Here is a 24,290-nt window from a genome sequence, read left to right as displayed (position 1 = left end):
ACGCCGCTCTACTCTCGTTGGCTCACAATGAAACAGCTGCAAGCTGGCGTACGCATTAAATCCTGCGGCGAACACACACTTGTACAGACCAACACACACATGTACACACACACACACAAGTGCCCATTAGAGGGCATAAGCGAAATGGTCCACACACATGCTCGTATATACACTGTATGTATTTAAACACACGAGATATGAAGACAGGAGCAACCAAGCGCGATATGCATGTAACTGCACACTTACACACACGCTTGTGATTAACCTTTTATAAGAAAAGGACGCGGAGTTGGTCGTGTTTCTAATCAATCCTGAATGACTCGTAACGAAGCATAAGAATTGGAGGAAAATATACCAAACAGGATAATTAGAAATAATGATGAAAATGAAGGGGGATGATTTAAATCTAACCAATGGAATTGACTATAGTATAAAATACATATGCGCAAATACCTGCTTAATTTTTTCCTTACGTTGTTAGAGTGTTCAACCAGGTAACCATGCAACTTTGTTGTGAGAGGTAATGGGAGTACCCAAAGAAAACCCAGTGAACCTCCACCCATGAAGGTCTATGAGGCTGACACACTTTGTGAAAGGACCACATATTGGTCTGTACTAGACACTATTGCACAAGTGTCAAAGTGGCGGCCTGGGGGCCAAATCTGACCCGCCACATCATTTTGTGTGGCCCGGGAATGTAAATCATGAGTGCCGACTTTCTGTTTTAGGATCAAATTAAAATGAAAAGTATAGACTTATATTAAATTTCCTGATTTTCCCCCTTTTAAATCAATAATAGTCAGTTTTAATCCATTTTTCTGTGTTTTTAGTTCCAAAATCATTTTGTAAAATCTAAAAATATATGTAAAAAGCATTGTTTTAGATCTATAAAAAAAAACTGAATATTCAGGGCTTTTAATCCAGTTCTTTTAATCCATTTATAAAAAAATATATATAAATACTATATCTAAAATGGTCCTGTCCACCTGAAATCAAGTTTACGTTAATGCGGCCCACGAACCAACCCTGAGTCTAACACCCTTGCACTAATATTTGCTAGAGATATCGTCTTTTGATTATAAAAGTTCATTTTTCAAACTTCTTTAACTCATTTGCAACATGGGGGACAATCTCTGCACAGAGAGACCCCCATAGGGGCCACAGTAGCTGGTTGCACACCGTCATGCTGCAGACAGCCAGATATTGTCAAGGTAATGTTTGCATCCCCTCCACGGCCTCCCACCCATTTTCTCATTCTCCCGACACCCCCAATCATCCTGCATCAACAGGCAGGTGAACCTACCGTTTGGTTCATCTCTTTCTCCATTTCCTGCTCTCTTTCTTTCTGCCCGACACCACCCCCCCTGCTCCATTTCCATTCGTGCGCTTGCGCTCCCCACGTGTTGGGGTAATTACCTGGCATTTGCATTGCAAAGTCGCCCGTGCCGCCCTCAGCTCCTCCGCAGGTGATTGAGCTTCATTTCCCAACCAGATAAGAGAGCCAGGAAAAGGAAAAGAGGAAGTTTTAAAAAGAAGACACAGATAAAGAATTGCAGCACGATGTGATGTTATTCTAACTCGCAATACACGCGTGGGAACGGGAACAACATCTTGATTTCTTAGTTACTTATAAAGCATGTCAGAAAAGACATTAGGTGTCCACCCAGAAATAATCACTCCTATTACCATCAGATTGATTTGCAATGCTGTGTTACAGCAAACAGATTTTTTGTCTGTCTGCAAATTCGGGTTGACGAAAGGAAGCAAAAAACGTCAACCAATGGAACGAGAGCTAAATTGGTGGATTCGAAACGTGTTAAAATGACTTTATCATTGAATAAAAGCAACATGCTGAAAGAAAGTGAGAACATTGTCATTATCTCTGATGGAATGGTTAGAGGTTTTAATATGACTATCGATGCGCATCTGATAGCAATGTTACAGCAAATTAAACTTAACCAGCTAAATAGCTTGTTTACACACGATTTGCTATATTTGCATTACTCAGGATCCCTCTGCCATTTATTCTGCATGTGTTTTAATAAGCCATTATTCCCCTTTCCGGATTAACGCCTCCGAAACGGCAAAAAAAAAGCCACTACGGCAGGCCGCGCTCCAACCTGAGAGGCCTCTGAGCACTGTGGAGTGGCGCGAGCTCATTTGCATGCACGCCACTGCTGATATTTATTTAAATTTAATTTCATTCCCGCACGTGGTGTGGCTAGGCTTTTGTGCCAGAGTCATATTAACCCCTTGACTAGTTATTATGCGCTGCACGGCGTAGCCCACGCGCCATGAATATTCATGTCGATGGCGTTTTCCAAACCACCCACCACCCCACCACCCATTCCCCAACCCCTTCCTCCTCACCTTCTTGCTGTGGTGACTCGCAAGTATATGCCACACTCAGCCATTTGGCTCTCCCTTCCTCCCTTTCCTGTGGTGTCCGTTGAGCTTGGAGATCATGTCATATAAGACGCAGATGCCTAGCAAGGAGGGCGCCCTCGTCGGACGAAAGGAGCAAATGACTGTCGCAGGTAATTGATGTCATGTCAAGGTGAGATATAATTGCTGGCCTTGTCTTGGACCTCAACTATGGCAGCCTGACACTTTGCATTAGCCTATTACTACTAGAAATTCAAACACAGGAGTGGGTGATGAAATGCAACACTGAAGCCAAAACTGAGCTTCAATGGAGGAAATTTCATTTGTGCGAGGCTATGGTACCGTTGATAAAATGAATTGTTTTTATCCTGAGAATTCAAGTTAATTTGTGTACTGTACGATATAAATCAAGGGTGTCAGACACGGGTTGGTTCATGAGCCGCTTTAACGTCAACTTGTTTTCATTTGGGCCGGACCATTTTAGATATAACATTTAGATTTTTTTTTATATAAGTGGATTAAAAGAACTGGATTTAAAGCCCTGAATATTATTCTTTTATAGATCTAAAACAATTTTTATTTTAGCTTTTATAAAAATATATTTTTAGAAATAAAATGTTTTTTGAACTAAAAACACAGAAAAAATGGATTAAAAATGACAATTATTGCTTTAAAAGGAGGAAAATCAGGAAATCTAATATACATCTATACTGTTCATTGTTCATTTTAATGTAATCCTAAAACAGAAAGTTAGCACTCATGATTGACTTTCCCGGGCCAAACAAAATGATGCGGCTGGACAGATTTTGGCCCCCGCGCCGCCACTTTGACACATGCGATATAGATATCAGGTGATCTCTCTTCTTTTGGGAAATTTGTTTCGCGTAAGGACAGAATAACATTGAACATGTTGTTTTGTTTGACTGTGCTATTGGTCACCTGCCTTGGTTCTTGCCAAAGTGCATCTAGGGACGATGGGTCCAGAGCGCCCATCTGGGCATTACTCGCATGAAAGCTCCGCCCCGTCGTAAGTTCCTGCTCCGTCTGTCCAAGCAGCTCGGAGACACCGCATGGCACAAATCTGTTCCACCCCCTTTTCACGGCAGGAGAGATTGAGGGGGATCTTCATTTGTTTGAGTGCGGCCCTTGTTGGAAATTGTGCACATTTGCAAGCATGGTCCATTATAACTGACCCCTCCTCTTTAAAATATAAAAAAAGGCTGTTTCATTAAAAAAAAACGTTCCTTATCCTCTCACTTCTTCCCACCCTGTGTTTCTTCCCAACTGTCTTTCCAATGTACTCACTGACCTTGGCGCGAACGATCCAGTGGCAGATTGCAACATGGTAGGGGCACACCTGCTATTATTTTCAGCCAGTGCGGTATAGACTGCCAATATTTCTTCCTAACAGGATAGCAGGAACGGTGGGTGTCAGCTGACTAGTATCAATCTCGCTGTGATGTGTTTCAACACAACTCCTAATAGCTTCTTCATGGTGGAAATGGATTAGAAAAGCAGACCTCCAATGTATAAACAATAGATTGATGTAAATGACATAATACAAAAAAAACGGAACAGAAATTCTTTATAATTCTACAATATATTTTGGGAGCGTGAACAATTTTAATTCAAAAGGAACCAGAGGCTCTCTAGTCAATCATCTTTCGGATAACGGAGTTTAAAAGACGTGCCGTTATCGCATAATACCGTCACCAGCAGTAAAGTGGTGGTTCCAAGAGCCAATGGGCTTGGATTGTCCTTCAATTTTTCTCCAAATATCATTGGTTCCCTAACTCTCGATTAGATAAGTTGGTTGATATGCCACGAAATAGGGCATTGCTCCCTGTCCTTGATTGACATATAGTCACTTTGCACCTCTGAAATGATACTTTTCAGGTCTTCTTCATCAAAGTTAAGAAAACGTAAGACATTTTGACGCTTGACAAATGAGCTTTAACAGTGAGCCACAGCTACAATGTTTTGTTCATTTGCCTGTTCCCATTCTTGGACCATCGCCCCACCAGTCTTGCCTCCCCTCCCCTAGTTTACCCCTTCTTCTGCTCACCCGCTTCCCATTCTCCCATAAAACCAGGGTAGTTGGCACCAGTATAAAGCTTTAGCCTCCTCCGACGACTCGTGCCTAGCTTGCTGCCAACCTGAGTGAAGCAGGGAAGAAGAGTGGCGAGTGGGAGTGGGAGAATAGCGAGAGCAAAAAAAGGAGGAATGGATTTCTTTTGGGGGGAGGGAAACTGGGGGACAAAACTTTCTCCATTGTGGAAATCGACCTTGACCTCACAGATTACAGCATTGAAAGATAATGCCCTTTTCATGTTTCACCACTTGGACTGTGCATTTATAGAAGGACGTGGATCACAGTTAAACGCAAGGGCTAATAATAGCCAAATGACCTATGAGATTTGGTCATTTGGACTGGTAGTGTGCTGGCCTTAGGTAGTTTTTATTGCAATGCAATCCAGTTTGACAAGTTGTGAGACAAGACAGTGCCGTCATTTTTTAAAGATAAAAACAACAAGGAAATGAACAATTGGATTAGTCTGGTTTGACTTTGTTTGCATTCAGGTCATTGTCACACATCGAGTCGATTTAAGCAGCTCGAGAGCTATCTGGAGTTGACCTCAGAGCAAGCATCCATTATTGGTGTGTGCCTAAGACCTTAGTGTACCCATTGGCCTGTTTATCTCCAGACTAATATTAGTGCTTGCTCTACCAACCAGCCTTGCTTAGCAGAGATTTACACGATAAGTCACCTCAGTCTTCTTAGCCAAGTCTAATCCTTTTTGCACATCTGTGGGCTACGCCTACATCACATGCACTTCTACTTTGCACACACTGACTTCATTTTTAACCAGCCAAATCCATGTAGCAATGATATATTTATGTTTACAGCTTAATCTCCAATTGACACATTTGCAATCATATTGATGATAGGATCATTTGCTTTGCAGAGATTATGGAACTTACATTTTTGACTATTGAATGTTACTGAATTGCTGGAATGGTCACCAGGCTTGCATGGATGTCATGAAAAAGGTTCCTATCAAAAGACAGTGAATTTAAAATTGCCCTCAAAATACACATTTATCATGCTGATTCAAGTGGAGTCTTTCATGACTCTCCTACCAAGATCTAAAATTGCTGAATTAACTGAAGTGATTCATGTGAATGGAATCTCGCACCACTGTTGCATACCCTTCATAATATGCACTATTAAGGAGTCATTCCATACCAAAGCAATGACCAGAATAGCTATGACAACACAAATGTAATAGGCCTTTTTGTGTGCATACTGTTGTATACAATTTAATTTTTCACACACAGACAAGCATGCAGTCAATGGTAATACAACTCTGCAACCCTTTCCAGAAGGGATGGAGACAATCATGTTTGGTAAGTGGTTCAATCCCTGTTTTTTTTTTTCTTTTTATAGTCAGTAATGGATTAAGTCGTGTCAAACTGATATTTTTGTGCAGGTATGGGTTGTTTCTGGGGTGCTGAAAAGCTTTTCTGGAGAGTTTCTGGGGTCTTCTCCACCCAGGTGGGCTACGCCGGTGGCTTTACACCCAACCCTTTCTATGAAGAGATCTGCTCAGGTACAACTTAACCCCTTGATGTCTCGTTACTGATGAATTTCAAGCTGAATTCCTTGTGAAGAGTTCAATGGCGAGACACCTCACCGCTTTTGATCCATCGTTGGGAACGATGCACCAAAAAAAGTACACCAGTCGGACTCATTATAGCTCTGGCGTCGTCTCTCCGCCTTCCCTTCATCTGCAGGCAAACTCAGAACGCACTGCTCCAGATGGGCTGCATATACCAATCCCCCCACACTTACCCACCCACCTCCTCCTTCTTCTTCTACCATCCCCACCCACCCATGACCTACTTGTACGGATTGGGCTTCGTTCTTAGCTCTACTGCGGCGTTTTTCAGCAGAGGTTAGCGCGTCTGAAGCGACATCAGTGGGCTCAGTTCCTTGAGATTGTGATTTGGCATTGGGTTAAATTTAAGAAACTTTAAACATTCCAGATTCGCTGTATGTGTGTGTGTGTGTCTGTTTATCTGTTTTTTTTTTTCTTTTTCCCCATCAAGATTCTAACAGATCTATGTAGGGCATTGATGTATAATTCAATTGAATATGTGTGGCTCTTTTTGGTGGGTTTTAATTATAAACTCCTATGCTTTTTGAACAAAATGGAAAGCAAAGTCCTGATGGTGAGCAAAGCAGAATCGGACACGGAGAGGACGAGGATGACGCTTTGGGCTTTAGCTGGCACAAATTCTAAGCAAAAGCCCTTCAAGGGATTGTGAATCAGCTATAGGATGGAGCTGTGTGACAGATAGAGCTTGAGGGGGAGGGCGAGAATAAACTTTCCGACGGGAAAGAACATCCGAAGGAAAGAACGGCTGGAAGAAAAAGGTGCGGGCGTCGCTCCAGTGACCGTGACGGAGCGGAACGTCGGCCACGGTATTGCGGTGAAGAGCTGTCAACGCTACGGTGTCCGACGGTCAAAGAGACAGGCAAGGCTGATGGAAGCGCAAGTGAAACTACCTACATAAGGATTAAAGGGCAGACTGAAGAGTGGTAATGTGACAAAAGACGTTAAGTCGCAGTCATGGAATGCATTTCTGATTAGGCGCCTTAGCAGAAGGCAGTGTAAAGGCCTTCTTGAAATTATTTCAGTCTTTCTAACATGAGCAAAAACTCTGATATGCAATTTTGCAATAACTATTCCAAAGATATTATTCCGTTTGGTCCATATTATGTTACATTTTTAGATTGTAACTTTCACAAAGGTGGTCAGAGAAGCGAGAATGTGACACGTTAAGAATATGAAGGCGTATGAATTAAGATTGAGAACACGTTTGTGCTCAGCTCCGACAGCGTTGCAACAAAAAGAAGTGAGTGGTAAAGACTCGACTGTTCGATAGTTTGAAAGGGGAAAAAAAAGTTTTGACTGCAGGGGGTTGAGAAGACAGGATACTTTGTCAAAGTCACAGCGGCTTCCAACCCGACGCCTGCCTCCCTCAAGGCGTTATTTCGCACCTGCCTTGTACAGTTGGCTCGGATTGAACGCTTCATTTAGCCCTTCGGTGCAGTATGTTTGGACAGGTGTGAATGCGGTGATCACACACGGCTGATCAAAACACCCGGGCCTACACCTTATTGAGTTGAGACGCTCTTGATACGGCGACAAAAAAAAAAAAAAACTTGTTACTTGACATACAACGGACTGTCCATTTTTATGGCGTTTACTAACAATGGAGATTCTGTCCTGCAGGTCTGACTGGGCACACTGAGGTTGTTAGAGTGGTTTTCTCTCCCAGAGACATTGATCTGGAGGTGCTGTTGCAACGCTTCTGGGAGAACCACGATCCGACGCAAGGTAGGAGCGCTCTCGCATAACCACTCATATCGAGCTTGAGGTATAACCCAAATGGGGACAGGGTAAGGATGCATTGGAGCAGAAGGATGCTGCCCAGACGTGTACGTTTTGTTAGTGGTGGGGGGGAGGAAGGGTGGAGGGTCTCATGGGTTTAAGTCAATGGCAGACAGAGTTAATGTGTCTGACATCCAGCCATCCATGGAAAGTCATGCCAGTGTGGTGCGTTATTGACGCACGGCCTTCCTAATACAGTTGCACATTAAGATGCTTGTTTCAAGTTGTGTCACATATCAGCTAAAGTCAATCTCAAATATACGTATATATGAACATCCATAGCTTAACTGGAGCTTGTTTTTTGCTCATATTGTACATCAAATTATTTCCACTGATGTGAAGTGATGAAACCCCTTAAGACATATATTCATGTGTTAGTTGTTTCAAAAATAAAAACATGTATTTAGAAATATATTTATAATTCAGAATAAAATGGGTCATTTAAAAAATGTTAGGTACTTTTACAGGTTGCAAAAAGAAGATACACAAACTAGTGCCTTTCTATGCAATTCTAAAAGGGAAATTTGTACTTAGAGCTCACTAATTTTGCACAAAAATACTTGAAAATGTAGGGTTTAAACGTTTATTATGGGGAAATCGGCCAATTGAGTCAGTTTGTTTCATTTTGTTTATTGTCAATTTCCATTTCATATATTACCAGCACATTTTTATTCGAACCAAACTCCAAAATTGCAGAATTAGAGTTAAAAATATTTAGGTTTGCCTTGCTGACTATCAGAGGTGATGTAAGAACATGACTACATCATGATGGCACTTGGATGAGCAAGAAAAAGGAAGTGAGAGGACAGGCAAAGAGCTGCGAACTCTGCTCACTCACATGGAATGGAAAGGCAAAATGAAGGTTGAGGGTGTATGACAAGTTAGGAGGAGGCCAATCAAAGATTTATAGGCAGGCTTGCCACCACTGTGCACGCGTATATGGACGCACACACACACACACACACACACACACACACACACACACACCGCATGGACTCAGTGACATTACTTTAGTCAATGACGTCATATTTTGCACCAGTCATTTTTGAACTTGCATCTTCAACGTGACCTAAATAAAAGCAGCACTTTAACTTTTGTCCTGTATTCAAACACAAGACCAAGTAAGTATACAATGCTCAAATATAGTTGGAAATTTCTGATAGGATCCAGAGGGGCCTATCCGTACCACTTTATGTACTTTTTCTAAAAAGTAGAGTTGTGCCTCCAGCATAAAAAAAATAATGCTTTCTTTCAATGGTCTGTCTGTTTTTTGTAGCGACTAATGCATCGAGTCTTGGCATTCATAATGCGTTGCATTTACCTGAGGCTGAAAAATGGGGAAACCAAGGGGTCGTCAAGGTCATCCAAAAGCAATGGAGCTACAATGGCGCTGTAGGTCGAGTTACGTGTCAGTACCGTGGGCAAAAAAACGTACCAAGGGGGCCGTAGCGAGTAGTCAAGCGTTTCCCCTGACTCACAGCCCTGTCTTCCTCTCATGTTTTATTTACAGCCTGCGCCGGTTGTTGTCTATGCACTCCATGCCACGGTTAAGAACACATCCATAATAAGTGCACATTTTTAGATTTTCCCTTACGTCCTTTGCGCATTTCTGCCTTTATTACCACCCCGACTCGTTCGCTACTGATTTGGAGTTCACATGCAACTAAAAAAAAAAGGAAAAACCTTTGATTTGACAAATGTGGCGTGATGTGGCCCGCTGGCTGTACCTTCACGCGTGCTTAAACTCCAATTTATTCCGTCCACCTTGTGGTGATGCACAAGAGAATTGTGGCGTGGAGGAAGTTCATCACTTTTATGGAGAAGGACGGGAGTTTTTAAGGGGTCCAGGCAAGGGGCTGAGGGGGGTGGTTATGGTAGTCCACCCTTGCACACTTTGTTGGCATCAACTGTCACGTATGGATGCATGTAACGCTCATTTCGAGATGTGTGCGCCGCTCCGGTTCTCTTCAGTTCAAAGGGGTTTAGTCCCGACAACGTGATGCCGGGGCTCGCGGCGAATCCGCCAATCCGGGCCCGGATAGCAACATTAGTAGCCAATCAGAAACTCCCAGCAGCCTTTGCAGTGTGCCCTCTTTCCATATTCAGCAACACTAGTCTCAATCTGCTGGCTTCTCTGGGATGTTGCATAAAGACGAGTCACCCCATCCCCCCATAAAAAATAAAAAAAATTCAAAGCGCACTTATGTCTTGCGTTATGACAAGTCTTCAATAATGCAACCTCACACATGAGCACACAATGACAAACTCCCAAAAGTGACATCGGCGTGTCAGAGTGCAAAGATGGCGGGGGCAAGAAACACCGTTTGATATTTGTTGATACGCTTTTTATGCATAAAGCTGCCAACTTATTCCATTTTTAATTGCTGATGCATTCACATTGGTTTTTATGGGAGGCCCTGGTCTACCCCCCTCCCCACACCCCGAAAGGAACATCTTTTCTTGTTGTTCCAACATCTCGCATCCTCCCATTTGCGTAAGCCACCACATTTAGCTTACTATTCCCTTAACCCAAGCAAACATGTTCCAGTTCTTTTTTTTCCCCCCCAACGTATGCCTGTGCTATCCACATTCTCACCTGCCCCCTTCCCTTCTTTGCGGCGGGCCCGCGAGGCAAGCGACCGAGTGAACGTGCGGCCCGTCAGCACATCCGCAGAGCAGCGCAGTGAGTCGACTCGACGTTTCCCCGAGGCCATCCGCTCACCACATAAACACTCTCGCATCCCCTCGCTCTTCTTTTATCTCTTAGTCACTCTCTCCTCCCAGCTCCTCTTCCAAGCCCCCCCACAACATTATCCTCGCTCTTCCTCGGCTTCCCTCCTCCACCCCGCCGCTGTTCATCCTAACAAGCAAGGCCTTTAAACCCCCCCCCCCATCTTCATTTTTGTCTCCTTTCTTCTGTTTTTTTGAGGGCACATACTATTTATGATATGACTTACTGATTCTGCCTCAGTGACACTTAGTTTCTGTCTTTTTAATCGTAGGCACTGTGCACCACAGTTACAAAAAATTAACCAAACAATAAATATACACATGAGAAGGTGTTGCTAGGGTAATTTCACATATATAGTACGCCTACCCAAAAATCCTACTTCAGAAGCATTTTTTTGTGCTCATGTACTTAAAAGTGAGATATTCTAAAACATCCATAGAATCCAAAATGTGTTAAAATTATCAGTCTAATATTTTCACAGTTTAAAATAAGCACAATTAGATGTAACCACCAGAGTTTTGGTGACAATTGATGGCTCCTTTTTAAGCCATATAAAAATGTATTTAATGTGTATGTATGTGCAAACTCCACTGAAGACAATTGGAATTCATTTGGAATTGAACCCTCAGTCTCTGAATTTGGGGGCAGACATGTTAACCATTAGGTCACCTAGTCAACTTGGTTTCATAGAAGTAAAAAAAGTATATATTATTTCAACAATGGGGACCAAATGTGCATTCAATCTTGTTTTCTACCTTGGTTCCAGATTAAATGACATATGCAGGATTTTTCCAATATTTGCAGAAGTACCCTGAATACTGCATGAAATCCAAACACAAATCTAACCCTATACCTAAGGATTCAAATCATCAAAATATACGCCAAACCTTAGGTGGAAAATCAAAAAAATCTAAATGAGGACGTTAATCGCCTATGCAGATAACAAACAAGGATGCTAATTATAATGTAGGATTATGAAAACATGGTGTCAATGGAGCTGCAAAAAAAATGACAATGTAAACCCTGAACATAACATCAATCAGACAACATACTGAAGTACACTATACTTAGTTAAATGTGGGTCTGGATGATCATCACTTAGACCACCAACAAACTGCAAAATGAGAAAAATAACACATTAACTTTCAGCTATTGTTATTGTATGAATAGGGTCCAATCCTAAAATAGAGCCCAATCTGCCCATCTGCTAAATCATACTGGTGGTCCTTACACTCCCGACAAATGAGCATGAATATTCCCCAATAATCATATCTTCACCCCAGCTGGCTGCGACACACGCCAATTCCCTTTTGGGGGTTCCTCCCGTGTCGCCTTGTGTTGAGTCACCATATCACCTCATTTTAGGGGACTCTTCCCCCACCTTCTTAAAAAAAAAGAAAAGAAAAAAACCCCATAGGAGATCACCTTGAACTCTGACCTTGACCCTTGGCACCCCCATACTATTCCCCCACATGGTGTGCTCATTACCAGGTGTCACTTATTACACCCTGCCACACGTATGACGGCCATAATTTATGGAGATTGCCCAGCTCGTGTGCATATGTGTGTGTGTGCTTCTTTTGCATGTCCTTATGATTAAAAGCATCTATTTGGAAGTTGACAAACAATGTCAAAAAAATGACTCATTAATGCACTATTAATGTACTTTGCTGCAATATATAGGATAAGATATGCACTGAGATAAATTGTTAGAATGGAATAGCAGGTACACTATAAATATTTATGTGAGAAAACAGAGAGAAAAAAAGGTTAAATTACTTTAACAGTTATAGTCTTGGCAGTCGGCTCCATATAAGTGTGCTTTTTATCCCCATAAAGAAAACAGAAACCTCATAAGCGTGATAGTTTAACAACTACTGATAATTAACACCTTTTATGTTTTTCACATTAAGATTTACAAGACATCAAAATGTTATATAAACAATCAAAATGATTTTAAACGGAATTGGATTTCTGAAAAGCTTTTCAGTGTTACATGACCATTGAAATGAGATTCACCATTTTGATGTATTCCAGTAAATCTTTTGTATGCGCGCCGTATCAAATATTCCGAATCTAAAAATGAATGAATATTAAAACTTACATATGCAGCAATGCACTACAACAGAGTTGGGCAAAATTATTCATTCCAATATATAGAGATGGTACATTTCCACCAAAATGGGGTCCTACAAGTGCAATCAGTGGATTGCAGTCAGGTGCTTCTTATTTTCTGCAGAAATCTTATTGGTTAAACTGTCTGGATCGGTTGGACCAAAAACCTGCCCCCACGAGGGCTACTTTGCCCACCCCTGCACTATAGATTCTATATGTTCAAAATATCAATGAGTACTTAATCAATATTGCCACATATTTCCAAATTTCCCATAGACATTGTAAAAGAGAAAATTCTAATTTTTTTTATGGTGTGTCTGTGACTTTTTGTACTCTTTTGAGTAGCACAAAAATAATGTTGTAGATTGGCTAGAGCTAAAAATAAAAGGGAAAGGGTCACTGACAGCATGCCTAGAACCATGAAGTCACGTTTGAGAGCCCCCGTTGTGGAAAAAGGCACGCGAGCACCAACAGTGATCATGATGTGGACGTACAATTCATTCCTTCTACCACACACACACACACACACACACACACACACACACACACACACACACACACACACACACACACACACACACACACACACCAAACGATATTCACTCAAGCAGGCAACACTGTACACTTTATGTTATCATACATTGGAACCCTTTAAAGATAGGCTGTACATGCAAACGTACATTTGTGTGTACGCACGTGCATCCACCAGGGATGCTCTCACCATCCCAAACTCTGCCTCTGTCTCCAGCGCATCAGCGGCGGCTTACATAAGATGAGGGCAAAAATAGCAGCTGAGAGCAAAGCGCCAGTGAGAGAGCGATAGAGAAGGACTGCGCTGGCACGCACACACAGTCGTAGCGGGACCGCAGGGCACGCCACAACCTACTAGCACGAACGCACCACTACCAAAGAAAAATGAAAATACAAATAAGGGATGCTTGATTGCATTTGTCCAGAACATTTCATGGCGGAATAGAATTGGCCTTTATAAGTCACTCAAATTTTGGTATTATACCAGTACACACAAATTATATTGAGGACTTAAATATATATCTAGAAGCTAGATTTTCAGGGAGTAGAATTTATTTTGTGGTCAATTTGCAGGATTTTTTGACATTGCAGTTTTAGACAAGTGCTTATTGGCATTATTTTCTTGAATAGACTCAGGCAGAATAAAAAAAAAAATGTTTGTCAAACAAAGTTTAGAGCGGAGAAGGAAACTTGGCACAATTGTCGGTAAGGCAATATATCTAAAAAGTTAGATTTTCAAGTATACAAGATAATGTATAAACAACACATAGTGGATGTGAACATGTTCTCCTGGTGGGATTTGGTCCGATTCCAACACCAATTGATCTTTTGCTTGGTTGTGATTCCTGTTGCAACACTAGATGTGACATCAAGCTGAAGTTCTTCCACTAGGGTCCAATTTTCTCCAGTCTTTTGTAAACACAAAGATATTGCGATGTGATTTACACAGGCTGAATAACCAGTCACAATGTTAAACAAACATCTTTTCCTAAAGTGTCTCAGATAATGGCACTTTTCTGCGATTCGTGCAAAATTGGTGACACTTTTTCACCAGAAACTAACTTCTATTCCCCTCAGTCATCTCCTCCAGCCTTTAAAATTGATTCATCCCATCCAGTATATATAGGTGGCAAGTCCTCTAGGTGACCTATGGTGCAACCACACAAAAAGTGAACAATACTAGCTTTAACTTAGCTTGACGGCCCTTACATAAGACGCTCATTATTTTGCGTTTTTAATTTGCCTCATTGCCAGTCTTCTCTCGTTCTGCATCCTTGTGAGCACTACCCGGCCCTTCTCGGTAATCCAGAGGCAGAAGAAGGCCGCGGGGACGATACGTGGCGAGATGAGGCTTAGCCCCACTCCGACACTTGTTAGTGCATAAAGGCTCGTTACGTAAAAATACATTGGGGAGGGTTGCGGGTTGGAATAAAAGAGGGTCAACGCAGCATCAGAGACAACAAAAAAGAAAGGCGCACCACGCCAGCGCAACAGCGAACGCATCAACAAGGCGGCCTCGTACTTGATCCCCCCCCATTTTCCTCTTTTCTGGTTCAAACGTGCACACGCTTTAAAGCGCCGGCAGGAAGTGAGCGTTGGGATACGAAAGATTAAAACGCCTGTGAAGGCAAAAGGGAAGGATGAAGTTAAACAATGAGAAGCATCTCGTTGCAGAGCCACCGATCCCGGCAGGTTCAAACCGGGAACGCTTGCTCTTCGAGACATCTGTCTGATTCCTTATTCCATTTGTCTGTAAATGCTTTCAAAATGGGGCCACTTTGAAAGGCTTTTGTTTTGGAGCACCGCTGGCGTTCCCCGTTGGCGGGGGTTAATTCATATTTTCACGGAGTGTAGGTCAGTGACCCCCGCGAGGCGGCGCCATTTGTGCGAATGGGCACGTGTGACCCCTGGAGTCCCTCCCCTTTTTTTTGGTTCAACCCCCCCATTACCCGTGCTTTCAAAAAGCAAGACTCTCTCATGCATAATGCAAAGGGACCAGTGAGGCTCTCATTAATAATTACTGCTGCCTTTGACGGCTGGAGAAAATAACGAAGAGGGCTGTTAAAAATGGAGAAAGCGCATGAGAGATGGCTGAGTTGTTTTGGGGGGGTGCTTGTGTTTGTTGCCGTTGTGTTTCTTTGAGGATTCAATTCTTTTGGGATTGGTTGTGCAGTTGGAATAATCAAAAGCAAGGCAGGCGCGGTGGGTGGAGCTAAATACTTGATGCTTTGATTGGCTTGTCTTTTTCTTTAATTCTGGGTTTGGCAGTAGTAGCACACAATAAAAATGTTAAAGAATTCAACTCTGGAAGCACAGTCGAGTAAACTCGCATATGGCTGTTCAGTACATTTGAACTTGTTAGAACTCACTGTTCAAATATATTATTCATATTTGACCATACATTTGCTAGAATAAAATACGAAAAGTTGAAGCAATGTTGTATATTTAACCAAAACGCAAAACCTCAAGTGAGTGCATTAGTTTTAATGCATACTATCTCACTATGTAAAACAGTTATAGATAAAACATTATCAACATGACATGAGGGCTCAAACCAGTCAAAATTTCTGAGGTGAGAGTTTACTCACAAATAACATATCCCGCAAAATTATCTGATATAATAGACTCGTCTTTGGCCATGTTAAGTATCATCGTAAAAATCACATTTCTGGGTTTTGACCCCAGTTCCTGGTTTCCATGGAATAGCATACATATAACAGAGCTGTCATTCTATTTAGTTTAGTACTATGGTTCTATTATTAGAGCAGGCCAGGCTATATATATATAATAGTAATATAGTTATCATAGGTAAGATAATATTGCTATAGTGATAAAAGCATTGTAATGTAGATAATCATGTGAGCCCTCTGAACTAGACTGATGATTTAATATTGAGAATAATGTCTTCTAATACCAAACAACAATCAGGATAGACTGTAAGGGTGCATGAATAAAATCATGATATGGCGCAAAATAAAAAGTCTTTCACGGACACCAAAGCTGTTCAGAAACGTCACCTCTGAAGAGTGCGCAATCTTGGCAGCTCTTTGGCCTCCTTTTCCAAGGGTACTTTGCCTTGGTCCTCCAAAAATACTCTGATGTAAAGCTGATGAAAATGTTGACATTCATGGACAACAAAGAAGATGAACACACAGCCACCTAGATGAGGACGGCGCATAGGTTGAAAGTGATCGCCTAAATACATTTGGCTTCAAGATGTGGGATGATGACATTATTGTGAAAACCTTTTGGATCCAAAGTACACAGTCATTGTGCCACTTATCTTCATGTGTGTATATGTATGTGTACGCAGGTATGAAGCAGCATGCCGATGTTGGGACTCAATACCGTTCGGCCATTTACACATCCACCACCATTCAACATGAACTTGCTTTGAATAGCAAAGTGGTCTACCAGAAGGTAGGCCGTTTTTTTTCTGTCAAAATAATCCAAATTATTTCATTAAACCTTTTAAATTGTAATTCTCAATAGAACATTTTCTATAGTTATCCATTGAAGAGTCAAAGGCTGAATGGTGGTGTACTAGTAACTCATTTAAAATCATAAAAATGGTGTATAATGATCTTTTCAATTAAAAGTGTTGAAACAGCAACTTCATTATACCAGAAACATCACCACTGCTTAAATCAAGTCCCACTTAAATTTTAATATGTACTTTTTCTGATCCCAGTGAGCAAATTTTCCAGATTTCAAGTGTGCTTGCGGAGCCGTTAAACCTAATGTGTGAAGTTGGCTGATTTATTTGAATAACAATGGAGTGTCTGCCTTTGGAATGGCCACCACTCTGAGTCGGACGCCATTTAGTTCAGCAAAGCCACCTGTGTTTAGTTGATCGCATCTACGTGATCATTCTTTCCAGGCCTTTAAGCTGAAAGAGTGCAAAAGGGCGCTTAGGTCGTTGAGGTGGCACACGCCGGCACCCCTCCTTTTGTCTACTCCATCTGTCCGTGGGTCCATCTTGACGTTGATCCTCCCATTGGCTTGCTCTAAAAGCCATTCACTTAACAGTCAGAGGGTTGCCAATTACAAACATGCTTTTTAACTGAGTAGGGTCAGCCGTCACAGGCCGGGGTCAGGGGAAGTGTTTCCATGGCGACAACCTCCCTAACCTTGGCCTTGGGCTGGGGTCAGAGGTGAAAGAGGGGTGGCAGGTGAGACAAGGGTGAAGGGAGGTGATTGACGGAAAATTAATAGAGGAAGGTAATGAGATCGGGCAGAGGGGAGTGACAACCTATCAGCTGAAAGTGACCCCCTCCTACCCGCCCCATGCTGGAACAAAAAGTATGTGAAGCCAAATTTGAATGGTTGAAAATTGTCATCTTGATGTCTATCAATTTCCTTAAACTAATAGCATTGCCCTGACATATTTCACAATTTCATTTTTTGTTGAAATTCATGACACGGAGTAAAAAGTGCATTCCATTTCATAACCATTCACACTTTTCAGGATGCCATAAATAACATCAATTAAATGCTTTCTGTAGCCGAAGGTCACATGTGCAACAAAAAGGAGGAATTTAGTCCATTCTTTTTGACAAAAAAAGCTGCAGTTTAGCAAGTTTCCTGGAATTTATGCTTGAAATAGCTCCCTTATTGTAATGCCACAACCTCTCAATCAGGTTTTTAGTCAGGTTTTTACATTTTTGCCTGAAAAATGTATTTAAATACAAAGTGTGTGCCAAGGGTAAAACGTATGGTCCCTTCAGATGATGGATTTTTTGACTTTAGATGGTCAGTCTCCAACATATCCCTCGTTCTGAGGAATCATTGCACATGAGCTGTTGCGCCCCTCATGCTGCTCTATAGCGAAAAATCTAAAGTCCCGTTAATGGAGCGTAGATGCAACAAAAGGCCCTTCATTTGGAGCGTATCGTCTCGTCAGCTCCCCAGTTGACGTCTGAGAGGCTCTAACCTAGTTCCCGCTCACAAAACACACATTTACAAACATCTGACAGTTTCCCTTCTCTCTATGCCACCGACGACGCCACCACTGCTGACATCGCCGATCTGTCAACGACTTCAGTGGCGCCGCAGTTCTCGACTGGGGCTCCGCCGGGAATGTGGATCTGACATACTCGGAACCAAAATGGTCGCCTTGCCGCATTGACGCCCCCTCGTCTTTCAAAATGGCACTGAGCAACTACGGCGCGTGCCTCCAAAAAGGCCAACCGCCCTCTCATCGGGAAAAAATAAAAAAAAAAATATGTGCCTTCGATGGAGTGGCAAAAACGAGTGGGCGAAGCCAGAGATAAGAAAAAAAAAAATCCAGACGCACGCTTTCAGACATATATTTTGGCTCAAACCCTTCCAACCCGATGAATAATTAACCCAAATGAAAAGTCTCTTCTGCACGGCTTTCAGTTTCTTAACTTCAGCATTGGGGTTGGTTAGGGGAGAGATGGAGGGGTGGGGGGCTTATTTAAGCATAAGAGTAGGGGAGGGGGAGAAGGGGGTTCTTCTTATAATGAAATTTGAAATTTGCAGAACATCAAAGGCTTTTTTTGGAGCAATGCGCCAAGGAGGGAGTGCACCCCCCCCCCCCCCCCCACACACACACACTCATGTCTCACCCCCTTTTCCAGCTTCCTTCCCTTATACTCATCCTCACCCCACGTCTTCACCCTCTAGGCCCTGGGAGAGGAGAGATGGGAAGGGTTGATTCGAAAGAAGGGTAGGGTGGTGCCACCAAAACTGGCTTCTGTATATGTGCAAATGCAAACAATAGCTTTCAATCCAGCCAACCTGCATATTGTTTGCGTGTGTGTGTGTGTGTGTGTGTGTGTGTGTGTGTGTGTGTGTGTGTGTGTGTGTGTGTGTGTGTGTGTGTGTGTGTGTGTGTGTGTGTGTGTGTGTGTGTGTGTGTGTGTGTGTGTTCAAGGCCTCGGAGGGGTGAGTGTACCCTCTGATAAGGCAACTTAATAAGCTTGAAAGATAGAAAGGAGGTTGTGGGGGGTTGGAAATGTCTTTTTTTTCTTTCCAGGGGGGGGGGGGTAGAATTGCTGCATTATGTCTGCATTAGTGTTTAATTCGCACAAGGTCAAATGAAGATATATTTTTTTAAGTTTTACATGTTGGTTACGCACAGGCTTTAACGGGAGGACACAATCTTATGCGTCCGTCCATATGATTTCGGTTTCCGAATGTGAGCGCCGGTTTTGCATTTCGTGAAATGTACAAGCGCTCGACGAAGAGTAAAGGAAATGGATGCCTGAATAATGGCAAAAAAAATGGGAGGGGGTAAAGAGACGCGCATATCATGGTGAAATTTCATGTTCTATTTTTTTGACAGCTGAATTTTGCACATCAGCGGCGCAAAGTTTGACTAATCGTAAGCTCGTCTCCTTATTTAACCTGTGTGCATTCGACGTTTGACTATAGCGGCTGATTAGAAGAAAAAAATGTATGCTGCTAAAGTCTATAGATAAAATGTCATGCAATTATTTTCTATTTTGCCATTTTCTTTCTGCTATCCAATCCTTTATCTGCATGAAAAAGGCACTATTTGAAGAAGCTCTTTTGTAAAATATTGGAAATAATTCCAGTTGTCATTTAAATAAAAAGACAGCTGAACTCAATCCCTATCAAGATGAACCTAAAAATCTGTGATGTCGCATTTAACGTCTACGTCGGGATTAGACGAAGGCACGATTACATAAATCGGCAAATTGAGGTCAGCCTCATCTTCAAATGTCTTCGCCATGAGTCATCGGGTGTCACAAAGTCTATGTCAAAGCGTGGCCGGCGGCCTTCCAAAGGCAGGCGGGGGAGTCGGGGATATGGAAGATGGCGTCCACACAGTAGGGGTATAGGACCCGCGTATATTTCCACTCTAGCCTCCACAACCTCCGCCCTCTCTCGGGGTGTCACATCCTATTTGTGTGGCAGGGGCCCCGTGTCTCTCTGCAAGAGTGGTGAAAGGGGGGCTCGCTCTGTCTCACCCTCACTCTCATTTTTTTTTCGCTTTTTCTCGGCTGGAGAACAGGAAGGACTCGACGGCATGAAGTAGTGGTTTGAGCGAGGAGAAACGCGGTTAGAAATACACCCGTTCGACCATGTGAGCTTTTCCGACAGGCATGGCAGAGGAAAGCTTAAAACACGCGAACACTCAAGTTTGGGTTAAACAATGGAACACGTCAAATTTGTCTTTTATACGTTCTTTCCGAAAAGAAAATGAGCAATGCATAGGTATCAAATTAATGAAAACTTGCTATTATATTTGAATGAAAATGATTTCCGACATGAACATGCAGTCTATGAATTAGTCAGTCACAAGGTCACTTTTCCATAGTTACATTATTTGCATGTAAAAGGTCATACAAGGTCAGCTGCACTTACACATATTTATACGTTCAAATATGACTGTATTTTATTAGGATTCTTTCAGAAATCTTGAAGTTGGTGTGTCAAAAAAATTGCTTGTTTTCAGAATTCGGAAGAAGTCGCATTGTTTATCCATGGTTGTCTCATTTCATTATGTCATAAATCTGGCATTTGAGCAAGGGGTGTGTAGATTTTCTACATCCACATGTTAGGAATTTAGGGTGTATTTTAAGCAGTACCGCTGTACTATATTGTCCCTAAAGAAATCTTTTTTTTTTTTTTGCCAATTAAGACAATGAAGGAAACAAAACTTAACACCCATGGCGTTTTTGAAGTCTCATTATGAGGATGTCTCATTATTTGGCATTTTAACCGTACCCCAGGAAGCTCTCCAATTTTATTTTCATTCATTTATGCTGTTTTCAACTACCTGTTCACATCATTTCGATGAATCATCATCCATTGACTCGAGTTCCCAGTGGTGATCATTTTTGTAGTAAATTATTCTTTGAACTTTTATCAGTCTCACAGTTTCACCCATCAGCCACTCTTGATTTTTTTTTTTTTTTTGCTTTTCTCTTCCAGTTCATGCACGTGCATAATATTTTTTCTAATCACATCCCAGCGTTGACATCTTGCACGTCATATTTCACTTTTGCTGGACAACCTAATTTAGTCTAACCAATCAAATGCTTATTTGTTCTAAAATAGCCAAATTCATAGCCCATTCTAATTGGTTGGTCAGACCAAAAACCTTTAGTTTAAACTTTAGCATTTAATGCATTTAATCAGACCTAATGAGCATGATGCATATTTCCTTCTGATGCAACATTTTGTACTTTTTTTTGCAGTTTTAATGTATTTTATAGCATTAAAATTTCTGTGTGCTGACGATTATATTATATGCAAAGTAAGTCAGGTATATCCTGACTGAAGGCCCAGCAGTAGTGTTCTTGTAAATTGATTCTGGGTAAGTTGAGCTCTGACATTTTCCTTCCATGTCTGCGCACATTCATTCCATCCTCTCGAGGTTACAACTTGACTCTAACGTGACGTTAATGTACACGCGATTATGCTTCTGTCACGGAAAGCTCTCGACGTCCTCCTTTGCGCCGAACGTTTCGCCCTCCGCCGGCTCACCAAATCCACGTCAGGTTAGCTACTACAGTATGCCGCCTTGCATTCTGATTTATAGATATAAAATGGCGGCCGTCTTGTGACTACCGTAGGATGGAGGTGAAGGTGGGGGGTTGCCGTAGCTTGGATGTTGTGCTGCCCCCCCCCCCCCCCACCCCCCCTCCACCCATCCTCCTCATCCTCATGCCTCAAAGGGTTTGCTACCACTGTGGTTCTGTGGTGATGAGTGGTTAATTAGGCCACGGCCAGTCGAGCAGCGCTTGTGCGAGGACGCCGTTTAATCTAGCACACGCTGCTGTGTCACGCCGCGAAAAAGCCTAAACGTAAAGATCTTACGATATTTCAGGGTGTTGGGATTTGGTTTGCGGATGCTCCCGCAGGCGGATTAGTGCCTTCGCATTCTAGCAGGCAGATGCCGAGGACTTAGAGGTCAGCTGCTGCCTTGGTCTCTCTGCAGGGTGCACCCCTTTTTTTGATTTAGTCGACCCTTTTGCAGCAATGCCCCCCATATTAGGTACTGTTCTGCCCTCATGTGGTCGACGCTTGATGGTTGTTAAAGATCTGGGGTTCATTTTCTGTGCTCCAGAATTCATTTTTTTTATAATCTACTGAATATTTATATTGAAGTTAGGTTGCTTCTTTTGATTTGCTAGTTGCAAAAAGAGAATTTTGTTATGTTTTGTCACCCCAAAAACTCCTCAAAATAGCTCATGGTGTATATTTATTGGTTTGAAATTAAATTAAAGTATTACAATTGTCATTTGAGGTATACTTTGTGCAATCTGGATATGCAGTGTACACAAATATTCCATGTTTTTTACAGCTACTTATATCTGTACTGTTGGACATTGGCTCCAGCTACATGTTGCCAACTTGTGTTTTCTTTTTTGCTCGGTAGATGCCCGTTTTATTTGACATAGAAAATCACACGGCCCACTTCAGTGGGACTTAAAGCTTTTGAAGCCGTTCAAGGTGCTTAGGAAAGTGTAAGTGTCAACATGCTTTTTAAGGAGTCCTCAACAAAGAGAGCGGATGATGCGTAGTCCCACAGCGGGTAAACGGCTGCACTACAAAGCGCGCTATGTGCCTTTCAACTGTCACTCAGCAATGCCTCTTGCGTGCCCTCGCCTGACATGGAAAGTTCAACATTCTACAATTGTATGACAGTTAAAAAGTTTAGTTTTTTTGTGATAAATACATTTCTTACAACCCAAAGTATGTTGAACCCAGGTTTGTTTACTGTAAAAACTTGCCTAGTGTTTGGTTTATAGCTTTTTCTGATCTAAAATAGAGTTAAAATGAAATATTCTGCACCTCACACTGTATTTTGCAGTGTTTTGATTGCAGTGGATGGTGTTGAAATCTACGGTAAATTCCACACTTGCGGAATCAACGAGGCTAAAGACTTAATGGTGTCACACTTTGTTAGATATGTGTTTTTTATCTATCTACAGGAGTTGCACGCAAAAGGCTTGGGGTGCATTACTACAGAGATTGCTGACTTGCAGCAGTTTTACTATGCTGAGGACTATCACCAACAGTACCTGAAAAAGCAGCCCAGAGGTCATTGCCGCCCGACAGGAACCGGCATTTGCTGCCCCATTGGCCCAGTGAAAGATGAGCACTAAGGAACCCTATGGAGGAATCCTTAAAAGTTATTTATCTCCTGTTTTTTAGAGAAATAGTCAATTTTACACTGACTTCCTCCTCTAACACTGTGTTGTGGCAATGTGTGAAAAGCATTTTTGAAATCATGGCAGTTTCAAATGACTGTTACTGATATAAATTATTTTAGAAAAGTGGTGTTAGACTTATTAGAAAAGAAATGTATCCTGGAACCCTTAATGTTGAGAACCCATAGTGCAAAGTAGGAAAAATAAAATGTAATGCAGTTGGAAAGTTACTTAGATTGCAGTAATGTTTTTATCCACGCAATGGCGCTGTATAATTGTAAAAAAAACATTGACATGAGCTACAGTATAGTATTGACATTATCCAAATGTTGGTGTATGCATAGTTGTATTTCTAATTATTATATGATACTGTTTTATCATTTATGATGTAGTAATGACTAATTTTGTTTTACCAAGAGGTATAAATAGGACATGAAATTGTTTCTTCTAATAATTTAAGACCCTTATAATTTGCCTAAATCCAACTTTTGTAAAAAAAATAATACCACATAATTTTGAGTTTATGAGGTGAATTCCATCCAGCTGTGGATTGCTCGTCACTTGGGTGCTTCATTTAATGTAAATGAGTCACAGCTTTCATAATTATCCTCACCATATACGCAGCTGTATAGACAACATAACAATACAACAATAAAATACTTTCTGAAATGTGTTATCAACTCTGAATGCCTACATTGTCGTTGTACATTCAAACAAATCAAAACCACATCCTATTAAAAAAAATAAAAAATCAAACAGATTGTATCTCCAAATAAGCCTTTTGGTCAACCACAGTTTTTTTCACCCTGCTCTCGTATTTCCCCCTCCCTCATCTTATTGTATGTGTATGTGCGTGTCACATCCTGACACCTGTGTGTAGGAGTAGACCGAAGTACAGGTGCAGGTGCAACCTCTCCA

At 41.8% G+C, this 24,290-nt stretch overlaps 1 protein-coding gene across 1 annotated transcript; it reads left to right on the top strand.

Annotated features, from left to right (window-relative positions):
• The first annotated feature begins 2,420 nt into the window (after nucleotides 1-2,420).
• msrab (methionine sulfoxide reductase Ab) lies at nucleotides 2,421-24,045 on the top strand. Its single transcript, XM_077731966.1, has 6 exons — nucleotides 2,421-2,537; nucleotides 5,725-5,793; nucleotides 5,877-5,996; nucleotides 7,686-7,790; nucleotides 16,535-16,641; nucleotides 23,154-24,045. The coding sequence occupies exons 1-6, from the start codon at nucleotides 2,465-2,467 to the stop codon at nucleotides 23,325-23,327; spliced, it is 648 nt and encodes a 215-aa protein (XP_077588092.1). The 5' UTR covers nucleotides 2,421-2,464; the 3' UTR covers nucleotides 23,328-24,045.
• Nucleotides 24,046-24,290: the final 245 nt, after the last annotated feature.

The sequence above is a fragment of the Stigmatopora nigra genome, chromosome 13, assembly GCF_051989575.1.
Source record: "Stigmatopora nigra isolate UIUO_SnigA chromosome 13, RoL_Snig_1.1, whole genome shotgun sequence".
Taxonomy (NCBI): domain Eukaryota; kingdom Metazoa; phylum Chordata; class Actinopteri; order Syngnathiformes; family Syngnathidae; genus Stigmatopora; species Stigmatopora nigra.
This window is presented reverse-complemented; position numbering and strand designations above follow the sequence as displayed.